The following is a 12,738-nucleotide window of genomic DNA, read 5'->3' on the forward strand; positions in this document are numbered from 1 at the left end:
GTGTGTTATGAGTAACATGAAATCTAAAGGTTAAATGCAAGCTCAATTTGATAAATGGGGAGTCTTTCCAACCAACTCGATTGTTCAACGCCAAGTCTAAACCTGCGAAGTTGATCGACTTGGTTTAGTTAAGTATGTAGTGTACCATGTGTAATGAGATAAACTGATATGTATAAACTTGTAATATGATCGCATTTCACCTATATAATATTCACAACTCTTGGTGTGAATATTGATATCCCTCTTGAAAGTGTAACGTATAATTAATCATGTCAAACACAAGTTGCGCTAACTAAAAGCCAACCAACATGGAAGATTGTTTTACCTTGTGCTTTATAACAATATGGCTCTAAAAACAAACGTGACATAAAATAATTTTTTTAAAGAACTTCTTTTATGAAGGTTTCTGAGACAAAAATTCTAATCATAATTTCAAAGTGCACGTAATATTCTTTTGATATACAATATATTCACCTTAATACGGAAATTAAAAAAAATCATGTGTATTTTCTTGTTGTTGTTTTGTTTTGGTAGAATTTCAATTTTGTATTAACTTCCCTAGTTAATATGCTCGGCTCTTTTATTTATTTTAAACTAAATTGAAGTATATCTTAACCAATCTCGAAAAGGTGCTGCCACGCTACTGCAATAATAGTTAAGATAGTGCAAATAAAAATTGAAAAGACTACAAAAATGTAATAACCATCATAGGCTCACTTATTGAACTTATTCAACTATTGAGTTTGAAGGGTACGGTGTCATCCTTGTTCTTTCTCTTGTGATTCGTGAAAGGGGAAATTATAATTTCTTTTGATTTTTGCAAAAGGAAAATGAGAAAGAAAAAGGGTGCTGGAGATTGGTGTCAAATATATATGGCAAATTTTGATGGTTTTGTTTTTATTAAAACCTATATACTCTAAGCAAAAAAAATTTTATTGTAAAAAAAAAAAAAAATCTTATTAGTTCTATTCCTCCATTTCGTCTGCATATCATTAGTGCTTAACTAATACTTTTAATAATGACAACATTTTCCTCGGAATAAAAAAGTTTAGCCTCAACTAAATTCAAGTTGCTTCTCAAATGATTGAAGAGTTTTCCTGTTCTAAGAGGCGGATTTACTCTAGGTCTAGGGGTGTCACGTGACACCAGTTCGTCCGGAAATTTCACTAGATCTATGTATACTAGCAATACATGTCCGTGCGATGCACGGTCCGAACATGTCTATTCACTTTAATTAGCTAGTCTTTAAGGTTTATATTTTGAAAATAACTTTTAAAAACATTCTAATTGTTATTATATATAGCAACATATAAAAAATGTATTTTATGTACCGTCACTTTAGTGATAATTAAAAAATGGAGTTTTAAAATTAAAAACATATGATGGAATTAAGTCTTTGAGACGGAAAGAATCGGACTTTTTTCTAATTGTCATGACAATGAAAGTTGTTCATCGATGTGAAAAAGAAAATTAGTAAGAATATGAGGGAAAATTAATATTTTGATTCTAGATTTTTTTTTCTTTTAAATTCGTTAATATCTTATATGTATACCGACATGTTGATATCCATGTCAATTAATGTATATAATGAATTTTTTAAAAGCAAAACTAATAATTTTTTTTTATTAAATTGCTTAAAAATATATTATAATTTTTTATATTAACAATTATAGATAAAAAGAATTGTTACAAAGAAATCAAAATTAGAAAGATATATGTTATATCGTAAATCACCAAAATTTTAATTCCGAAATGAAAATATAAAGTAACACATTTTATAAATGTGAAGAAACAACAATCAGAAAATGCAAAGGAGAGTAAAATAAGTAAAGTATTGATAAAGAAGGAAAACGGGGATAAAAGTCACTCCCTTCCTTCACTTTTATTTGTCCACGTTAACATATCAAGAGAAAGAAATTTTTCTTCTTATTATTTTACCCTTCACGCTAATTACTCATTTTCAAATCATTTTGAGGCTATTGAGACTATACATCAATAAATATGAATATTATGATAAAATATATACTTCATTTATTAATTCTTAAAGAACGTGAAAAGTCAAAAGTGGACAAGTAAAAGTGCACGGAAGGAATAAATATGTGTCGGAGAATTAAAATTGAAGTGCATACGTGTATACATGAGAAAAGAATAAATATTCAGTACTATGACATATATTCACGTGGGATAAAAAAAATAGTTTAGTAATGTGGTTAAGTAATATGGGATGGAGGGGTACTTCATTTATTAAATTTTAAAGAACTTGAAAAGTCAAAGTCTAACAAGTATAAGTGCACGGAGGAAATAAATGTATCGGAGAATTAAAATTGAAGTGCATATGATATACATGAGAAGAGATAAATATTCAGTATTATGACATATGTCCAGTTTTTAGTAATGTCGTCAAGTAATATGGGAAAGATTTAATTAATTTTATCTTGGTTTTGTAAATAAACAAGTAATTTGGACATATAAGTCAAAAGTGAACAAGTAAAAGTTCACGGAGGAAATAAATATGTGTCAGAGAATTAAAATTAAAGTGCATACGTGTATACATGATAAGAGAATAAATATTCAGTACTATGACATATGTCCACGTGGGATAAAAAAGTAGTTTAGTAATGTGGTCAAGTAATATGTGACGGAGGGAGTACTCCATTTATTAATTCTTAAAGAACTTGAAAAGTCAAAAGTCAACAAGTAAAAGTGCACGGAGGAAATAAATGTGTCGGAGAATTAAAATTGAAGTACATACGTGTATACATGATAAGAGAATAAATATTCAGTACTATGACATATGTGCACGTGGGATAAAAAAGTTGTTTAGTAATGTGGCCAAGTAATATGGGACGGAGGAAGTACTTTATTTTTCTATTAGTTGGTTAAACTGTACAATTTATATAGCTTGTGGTACAAATTTGTATTGCTATGTTAGTCCTCTCTTCACATACACACACACACACACACACACACATATATATATATATATATATATATATATATATATATATATATATATAATAGAATAGAAATTTGTGTAGGAGAATTAAAATTGAACTGCATACGTCTATACATGAGAAGAGAATAAATATTCAGCAAGAATGGGAAAAGTCAAAAGTGAACAAGTAAAAGTGCATGGAGGAAATAAATGTGTCAGAGAATTAAAATCGAAGTGCATACGTCTATGTATGAGAAGGGAATAAATATTAAGTACTATGACATATGTCCACGTGGGATAAAAAAATAGTTGAGTAAAGTGTAGAAGTTATATAGCTTATGGTACAAATATTAATTGCGTGTACAAGTTGTAAAGCTTTTGATACAAGTTGGTGAAGCTGTGTTAATCCTCCTGTGACACTTATATATATAAAAATATAATATATAATAGAAATATATGAAAGGCAGAAACAAAAGTAAGTGATATAAAAATAAAATGACGCGGGCTTCTGTAATGAACTGCGTTGCGCAGTTGGTCAGGCGCCTCAGTTCTGTACTTGAGGTCCGGTGTTTGAAGTTTGGCAGCTCCATTTTGGTGTTTTAAAGTTTTGGCGCCTCATCTACAAAAGATTACGTATCCAGGTTCGAACCCCTAACCTATTCTAAACCAGTAAAACCCAGAGCAACTTTCATAGACTTTGGCAACAACTGAAATACTTTAACTACTCTTCCATAGTTATTGTGCTATTCATCTTTGTTCTCGTCAATGAAATTGATTAAAAATGATTGCGAAATCAAATGAAGGTTGAGTTTTTTAGTGATCCTTTGGTGCATCTATGAGGGACAAACTTCCTGCTCTCAAATACTCCCATCAAACACTAATGGGACTAACAATAAGTACATACAACAACTACAAAGGTTATTATGGGGGATAAAAAGGCATGAATTTTACTACTAGTGTAGTGGCAGAAAAACACTGAAAGTTAAATTAGTCATAAGATGAGAAATACAAATGTTACATATTTACGGTGTCCATGTCCTCAGCAGAAGATATATACACTATAGTAACTCTCTTCACTTTTTTCTTATTTTTTCTTTTTTCTTTTGGGTACATCAGAAAGTCAACATAACTTTCTATTGAAGGTCATTAATCGATAGTGGAAGATGATCAATTGATGTACATTGTGTTTAGCTCGGTCAATCTCCATCGAAAGGGAAGTCGAGAGCTAAATGCATCGCTAATTATGATTGTGGTGCTAGTTGGCTTGACAGTTCGCATCTGAATCTTCAACTGTGTTGAAGTACAAAGAGGATAGTTTGCCATCAAATGTAGAGACTAATTGATGGACGGATAATCCACAGTAACGCTTTCCCAGCCGAGCAATGCAAATGTCAATGATTTTTCTGAACATGCTATCTGCTTGGATTAGTGGCTGCTCGACGAATTTAACTAGAGGCATCCACTGCATCATAAAGACAAGCAGCTTAGACATGAATGAAAATGCAACGGGTTTCTTGCAACTATAATCTGCCCTATAAATCACAGATAGTGCAAAGTGCTGATATTTTTTTATGGCATGCTGTGACTGATTTGGAGAGATACAAATTTATAATATGGATATTTGGATCATTGAGATGGTAAGAGCGGAACCTTAAAATGACATTTATTGCAGGAAAGTAAATGACAAATTTCTTTTTTTCAATATTCTTACCTTGGCTGCCTGAATTTCCAGATCATCAACCATGATTCTTGTTGACAGTGGTCTTAAAAGGCAGACGAAGAATAAATCCGACTTTTCAAAAGCTACATTGTGAGCATGCCTGAAGAAGACCAGATGTTAAACTGAATAATGGGTCTCTTCTTTGGAGACTGTCATTCAACAAATTTAGATAATGCAAGCACCATTTTCACATTCTATTTTAATGCGTTTGCACTTAAAATAGCACGTCAGAGAGCTAAAAGCCAAAATCATATTCAAGGACAGTCCAATAGTTTTTCATTTCTTAGAACGAAGTTTTTTTCTATATCAGGTTCACATCCTTTCTACAAATGTCTAACCAAAGCAAGAAGTGAAATACATGATGAATGAAGTTTGGAAAACAGTACTATGTATTTGACCAAATCTTTTACATTGATGATCAATACGTCAATATTCCTGTTTTTATTCGTGCTAGTTCTTTTCTCCTAGCAGGTAGGAAGGCATAAAGTATCCGTTTTCATCAAAGATAGAATCACGGCCATTTGAAGAGGACAAACTTTTCTCACCTGAAAGCCATAACCTCCACAAATTCAGTATCAATCTGGAAAGATAGCCAGAAAAATCAAAGTTAAGATAGTGAATACTCGTTCTAGATTGCATATTTATAGGGGAAATATGTTTGAATATCTTACCCCAGTCTCCTCTTTCACTTCTCTTACGACTCCTGTAAAGATTTCCTCCGACTGATAGTGGCATGAAAAAGTAAAACGAGTTCAGGGATTGAGGCGAAGATTTCATGTTTCCCTATTTACCGTTGTTAACAAAGAAATCTAACCAGAACATACCTCATTTATGAAACCAGTTGGTATTTTCCATAGGCCTGAAAGAGCTGGTGCAGAATGTTTCTCTTGTACAACAAGCACCTAAAACAGTGTCATTTCTTGAGGTCAAGGGAATACACAAGAGACATATGAAATATTACGGCATACATATAGTACTCCCTCTGTCCCAATTTATGTGACACACTTTCTTATTTAGTCTGTCCCAAAAAAAATGTCACCTTTCTATAATTAGAAACAACTTAACTTTAAAATTCCCCTTTTATCCTTAATGAAATGATTTATAGCCACACTTAGACCACAAATTTCAAAATTTCCTTTGTTTCTTAAACTTTGTGCCTGGTAGTACCACATAAATTGGGATAGAGGGAGTAATTAGGAGTGTCTTTTAAAAGCTATATGCACCTCATTTTTATCATTGATAACAAAAGCCCCAACTCCAACTTGATGAGATGCATTAGAAGGAAGCATGCAGGGATCATCGGGAAGCCAATATGTCATCATGAGATATCCTCTTTCCGCGTGATGGTATTGAAATCCTTCCTATGAAATTAGTTACTTTAGAGTTTGACTCGAAGGAAGAGTTAGCATCAGAAGCTAAAGGAACATGATATAAACTTTGTTCTTAGGACTGTAAAGACAAAGAAGTTATCTGAGTCTCGATATTGAAATTCAATACCTTTACTGCAATAGGAACTAGGTCACATTTCTCAACTGGTATTTTAAGCCAAACTCCCTTCTTCCCCTGCAGCGCGCGACGTCAATTAGAAACAAGGTGTTCCATAACTGTACTATATATTTACATAATATATATGAAGAAACACTTGAACTGGTTGTGCCAAGTTTGTCTCCAATCATAAGCATTTTGGCAACGGAACAAGCCAAAAAAATGAAAATGCAACGGCTTCCACTATATAATCAGTAAACAACATAAAAAGAAATATAGTTGTAGAATTTTAAGAGAGGTCAAGGTTACCTTCATTTTCCAGTGAGAGAGAGATGAACAAAGTACAGATGCAAATATATTGGGATTGGATGGTAGTGTTTGAGGATTAATGAGTACTCCTCCATATACATCATCAGAAGCATCAAGAATTCTTACATCTCTATACAGTCCTGAACAACTTTTCCCATTTATCTGACAAGAAAATTCGTCCAGTATAAAGTTCTCTTTGCTAACAGAGCTTGCAGCATCGTAAGAAGCACTTGAACGAGAAGCCTTGAGTACAACACCTGGATGTAAACAGGCAAAAGCCAATATCATGTAAGAAGATGTATCCAACAGATATCATGTATTTTTAGTTTAATTACCATAAGAAATGTTAGTATCATCTAAGATGCATACACTACATTCTCTAGCGAGCACCAACATTTTGTTGCCTAATGAAACAGCAAGTGTGTATTTCTCACTTTCTACTGCCTCATGTTAGATTGTTCTACTCCAAGTTCATGCTCTCCCTTCTAATGACCTCGAGCCAGAAGACGAAAACAATTGCGCCTCAATCCCAAGCAAGGTGGGGTTGGCTATGAATCCCAACTGTTCATGCCTCATGGTAGATTGTTCTACTCCAAGTTCATGCTCTCCATTCTAATTACCTCGAGCCAGAAGACGAAAACAACTGCGTCTCAATCCCAAGCAAGGTGGGGTTGGCTATGAATCCTAACTGTTCAGGTCACTCCAATTAAGCCCGTCTAAATCCAATATTATATGAAATCAAAACTAAGAAAAACACTTCCTCTAACACTAGAAATCTCTACATTTTCAGCTGGTCCAAAGATATTAGTAAAACCTCGAAAGGGCAAACATGGCTCAAATGGAATAGACTTGGCAAACACGAGATTAAGATCTTCTGAAATAGAATTCAAAGACTAGAAACGGCCATCCCTCTTGTGGCAGAGCCAGAAATTTTGTCAAGGGTGTTCGAATTTTGAATAAGTAATATATAATATATATGTTAAGGGTGTTCAATATGTAAGATATATCTATAATACGTAATAATTAATATGTCTACACGGTATAATTTTTCGGCGATGAACACCCTTAGTGGGCTGTGGCTCCACCACTGCATCCCTCCACACACACCCCCTCCTAATTTGTACATGAATTGCAATAACAAACTTTTCATCTCCTTTTAGTTTTTAAGCTTGAAAATGCACACAAGCCATTAAATGGCTGTATTTGTTTAACCAAATTTATTGCAAATGACCTCATAAGACTGTTGAATTACAAGGGAAAGAAGGCGGCGGGGGGGGGGGGGGGGGGGGGGGGGGGGGGGGGGGGGGGGGGGGGGGGGGGGGGGGGGGAAGCTGAGGGAAAGATCTTCCGATTGAACTAAGCAAAATCCAAAAACTAAAGAGAACTGATAGTTAACACTACAAGAGGAAATTAAATGAAAATAACCCCCCCCCCCCCCCCCCCCCCCCCCCCCCCAAAAAAAAAAAAACATGTGGAAAAATCCTCATTTTCCCACATTAGAAATTTACCTCTGCAAGAAGAGAACTTGTGAGTACCACTGAGACCAAACATTAGCTCTGTGTCAAGAAATGAACTAGACTTCATCACCTCTGTATTGACTAATTTAGACAAAAATAATGACTTGGAATTAACCAACTTCAGCTCCATTTTTTCACACTACAAAAACAAAGCCTTTTTCTTGTCGTTTAAACTAATTCCAGAGAGCCCAGTCCGCTTGAAACGACTAATTTTACTCAATAAATATCCATAAAACTATAGCATCATTAATGGTCTCAAAATCTTGAAACTTTTGACAAAAAAACTGCAGATTCCATCCTCAACTAAAAACAAGAATTTCTTGGGCATATTCCACCCATCGGAGAGTACTAATGAAATACTGAAGAATAACTAGGGAACAGAAAAACTACTATAAGTACTATGGTTAAAGAAAAGAAATAATATTTTATATAGTAGCATAAAAGTTAAGGTGGAGGGTCTTAGGTGGCAAAGGTTGTGGTGGAAAATGAACCATGAATGAGAAAACAAACAAGGTGGAAAAGATCTTTATGAAGTTTTGTCATTAATAGTAATAACAAATAATTGTAGAAAAGGAGGGAAGTAAACTGAAACTGACAGAAATATGAAGTGACTGTAGAACTAGAGAGGAAACAGGGGAAGACCACAAGGACAGGAGGCAGAGGACTAGCACACGTTTTTTTTTTTTTTTTACTTGAAGCAATTATTCAACAAATTAGGAAATGTTATAAATATTATTTATTATTATGGATGTCTATCTTTAGGAGAAATATTAGGGTTAGTGACTTTGAGATCAAGTCACTTTTTTCCTATAAACATAGAGGTTTTTCTTCATTGTAAATCAACTCCTAACAAGAGAAATAAAAGAATTTCTCTCTTCTCTCCTTGTCTACAATATTGTTTTTGCTTACTTTATTATTTTATAACACGTTATCAGCACGAGTCTCTAATATTTTATTGGAGTTTAATCCAATTAAATGTCTGATTTTCTGTATAAGAACAGTGTTGTATGAAGTGGATTTGGAACAAAAGAATAATTAAATCTTCTCATACCTTTTTAAGAGTTTTTAAAGATATTAGTTACTGTTTGAGTGTAACTGCAAACATGGAACACGTATTACTGTACAATTACAACAACAAGAAGTCAACAACATACTCAATATAATCCCACTAATAGGATATGAAGAGGATAAAGTTATGGCAACTACTAATTCTACACATATGCACTGTATGGATATTGATATATACTTTATATGTCTAATTATGTCATGGACAAATCAATTATAACCTGTCTATATGATATTGTGTGTTCACCATCATGTAGTTTCAAACTCCATGTTATATTTAGTTTTATTCGTTGACTCCATCATGAATTGAGTAAAATAAGAAATAGATTCTTTTGTATTGCTTATGTGCTAATAAAAGGGCAATAGTATTAGATCTATTAGCATATGGTTTCTTGAGGTACTTTGAACAACATAGATAAGGAAAAAGTCATAACAAAACATGATACATGAAGATAAGAATGATATGGCTCCTTCATATTTGAAATAAGATGCCAAAAGGCTTTTCCAGATCATGTGATACGGGATCTCTAGCAAGTACCTTCTAAAGCATCATAGGAGAATGAAGTAGTTAAAGCCACGAATTCTTTACTGGGATAAGGAAGGTTAGTAGTTCTTTATGTTGCTTGTCTTCTGCTACTGATAATATCAAGTTTGTTGGGTTCATCAGATTTGAGGGAACCTAATTGGTTCTGGACCATTTATGCCTAAATTTGTTCCTAAAGAACAAAGTCGTTAAGAGGGATTATGATGTTAATTTTATATCCCTTAATGGCGAAATGAGAGTTTACAAGAAATATATGATCAGCAGAAGTAACAATATTTCCTATGCTTTGTTTTAGGTAAATTTATTTACGCTATAATTAACCACCAGAAGTGCTAATATTTTTATAGGCTTATTGTGATTACAACTGAAAATATGTTCGAGAAAGATTCCCTACAATATATGTACACCTCGATTTGCTCCTGAACTAGCAATATTTTAAAAGAGGTTTTAAGCTATTCTACTTTGATATGATTAAGACACGTTCACATGATTATATATGTTTCATTCTCGAAGAATGGAGACTTTTGTTAAATCTTACAAATACAGATCCATTCCCCGAAGTGAATGTGAGAGCATGTAGTAAAGCTTATAACACCTGACGTGTTAGACCAGATGATTTTTAGAGGTAACTATTTTTGGATGATTCATGATACGACCAACAGAGTCTAAATAAAGTTTCTTTCATGGTACCAGAAGTACATGTCTAAGTAATATTTGATATTACAAAATTAATGATCAAAGAGCCTAATTATTTGTCTACACGAATCATGACACCAGTAGTGTACAAACAATATATGATTATGGAAAATAAATCTAAAGCTCCCGAAGAGTTTATTTATTATTATGGCATTCATCCTATCTCCAAAGTTGTTATGATCAAAATACAAGTAGTAAACTCGAAGTTTACTAAAGTAAATGACTATCATATTGTAGCTATTAATGATGGGATGATCAAATATCTACAAAATCATGGTGGGTAATAAATATCTATGTGAAAGGTTATACGCCTTATTTTCCAACGTATACTACAATATAACCATGATGAAATCATATGTTACGGTAAACCAGAAGTTTATTGGTACAAAAAATAATTCATGTCATAGTAAATTAGAAGTTTACTAAAACAAATAGCACATGGCATGGTAAACTTGAAGTTTACTAGTAGAAATAATTTTATTAGTCGGCATGAGCGGTTCGGCCATCCCGATTCAAAGATGATTGAATATTTGACATATATTCAAGAACTAGAAGATTCTTCAAGAATTCATCTTCGTTGCTTGTTCTCATGATAAGTTAATTATACTAGCTAATGTTGAGATTGAATTCCCTAAATTCTGAATAAAAATATAAAAGGTGAATATGGGCCCGTTCACCTGTTATGTGATGTCTTAAATAGATGCATCGATAAGACGGTCACATGTGTTTTTATTGTCAACTCGTAGTTTGACATATGCAAAGTTACTTGCTCAAAATAATTGAGTTGAGAGCACAATTTTCAGATTATGTAATCAAGATAATTCAACTTGTTAATGCTAGTTTATACCAAGCTGGTTTGGCGTTGAATGCCTCCGATAAATAGCTAAACCATTGCTTATGAGAACAAAACTTCATGTGATAGTCTGAGATATGATATATTGTATACAACATCCCTTGTATGCTTCAGACCAATAAATTATGATAAATTCTCCCCTCACAATTGGTTCAGGGTTAGGAACCAGATATTCCCATCTAACAGTTTTTTATGTGTGGTATGTGATTAATTAATCTACCATGGTGCACAAAGATGGATTCCCCCGAAGAAGATGAGATATACGTTAGTTTTTCTAACATAAGGGGCAGAGAATAAGTAGCTTGGAAATATGTTGTGAATTATCATTAATATGATCCTCATTTAAAAAGTAATTCAAGTTAAATGCTAGAAGCATTTGCTGACCCAAAACTAGTTTCATATTTCAGCTGCAAAATGCTCCTATTAATATGAATGTTCCTGAAGGACAACGTATACAACATGCATGAAGCATGGTAGATCAATCGGTTCCAAACGCAATAATCATTGAAAAGAAAGAGGAGAAAATAATCAATAATCATTATAAGGAGGCAATGTGCTCCTGAAGAGCCTATGACATGACACTTCATGAAACCTCATGAGAGGTTTAGGTACCTAAAAATAATGGAAGTGATGAGATCTCAATAAGTAATGTCATATTGCGAACCGATACAAATGATATATCGTCGACGATATCTTTAGTACAATATAGCGCAATATTGTAAAAGATTGTGAGAATCTAAATTCTACGTCTATTAAAGCATGCTAACGTAGAAATTATTATCAAGTGAAATGACGCATCTTGGTAAGCGTAAAGCTTATTGGACATGCTGTCCAGACACCAGAAGATATCACATCATTTAAATAGAAATAGATATTGTCACAGCCTATATGAATTACTTGACAAAATTATATGAAAATTCCTGAAATTTTTTAAATGCTTGAAGCGTATACAAGTTGTAGAAATTTGTTCATAATTCTTATATGAATTAAGTTAAGCAAGGTGAACGCGATTTTATCACCTTAATGAATATTTACTTACTAAGGGCACAAATGACTCTATTTATCCTTGCGTCTTTGTAAAAATCAAAATCTGTCATATTGTTGGTGCAAGTTGATTACTTGAATATTATTGAAACTCTTAAAGAGTTCTCAAAAGCAGTATATTATCTGCGGAAAGAAGTTGAAATGAGAAACTTGCAGAATTTTTTGGTCCAGAAGTGCCAATCTTTATGCAATTGATGCATTTATATATTTTGCTATGACTATGAGGGATTATAGTCATACGATGTTGTTCTACATGACAGTCAAATCATATAAAGATAACATCTGTTTATAAAGCAAGTCAGGAATGCACTTGGAGTGATTTCAATAATATTATATACCAATGCAACTCTATGAAAGACTGAAGATGCAACAACATACATATCCCAACTAAAGAGAGGATTCATAAAAGCACAAGGCATGTTTCACCAAAGTTGTTCTTCACACACGAGCTCCAAAAGAATGGTGATATCAACGTGCAATAGATTGGTTCAAGTGATAATATGGTAGATTTATTCACCAAGTCTCTACCAACTGCAACTTTCGAGAAGATGATGCACACGATTGAGATGT

At 33.2% G+C, this 12,738-nt stretch overlaps 1 protein-coding gene across 2 annotated transcripts; it reads right to left on the reverse strand.

The window, feature by feature from the left end:
• Positions 1-3,897: 3,897 nt before the first annotated feature.
• Positions 3,898-8,520, reverse strand: LOC132635155 (nudix hydrolase 8-like). Of its 2 annotated transcripts, XM_060351423.1 has the most exons (9): positions 7,958-8,510; positions 6,450-6,706; positions 6,153-6,218; positions 5,879-6,016; positions 5,480-5,557; positions 5,327-5,377; positions 5,201-5,235; positions 4,647-4,755; positions 3,898-4,397 (listed from the first exon to the last, which is right to left on the reverse strand). In XM_060351423.1, exons 1-9 carry the CDS (start codon positions 8,094-8,096, stop codon positions 4,191-4,193), a joined length of 1,080 nt encoding a protein of 359 aa, XP_060207406.1. In that variant the 5' UTR covers positions 8,097-8,510; the 3' UTR covers positions 3,898-4,190. The 2 variants fall into 2 exon arrangements, with proteins under 2 accessions (XP_060207406.1, XP_060207407.1); XM_060351424.1 differs by lacking the exon at positions 5,879-6,016 and having other exon boundaries at positions 7,958-8,520.
• Positions 8,521-12,738: the final 4,218 nt, after the last annotated feature.

Source organism: Lycium barbarum, chromosome 4 (genome assembly GCF_019175385.1).
Source record: "Lycium barbarum isolate Lr01 chromosome 4, ASM1917538v2, whole genome shotgun sequence".
In the NCBI taxonomy this organism is placed as follows: domain Eukaryota; kingdom Viridiplantae; phylum Streptophyta; class Magnoliopsida; order Solanales; family Solanaceae; genus Lycium; species Lycium barbarum.

Bases quoted from the DNA above. Each gene is read 5' to 3' on its own strand.
- LOC132635155 (XM_060351423.1), bottom strand. From the start codon at position 8,096: ATGGAGCTGAAGTTGGTTAATTCCAAGTCATTATTTTTGTCTAAATTA. The intron at 6,017-6,152 runs GTATTGAATTTC...CTAATTTCATAG, and splicing joins TAGTTCCTATTGCAGTAAAG to GAAGGATTTCAATACCATCA. The intron at 4,756-5,200 runs GTGAGAAAAGTT...GGTCTTCTTCAG, and splicing joins GTGGAGGTTATGGCTTTCAG to GCATGCTCACAATGTAGCTT.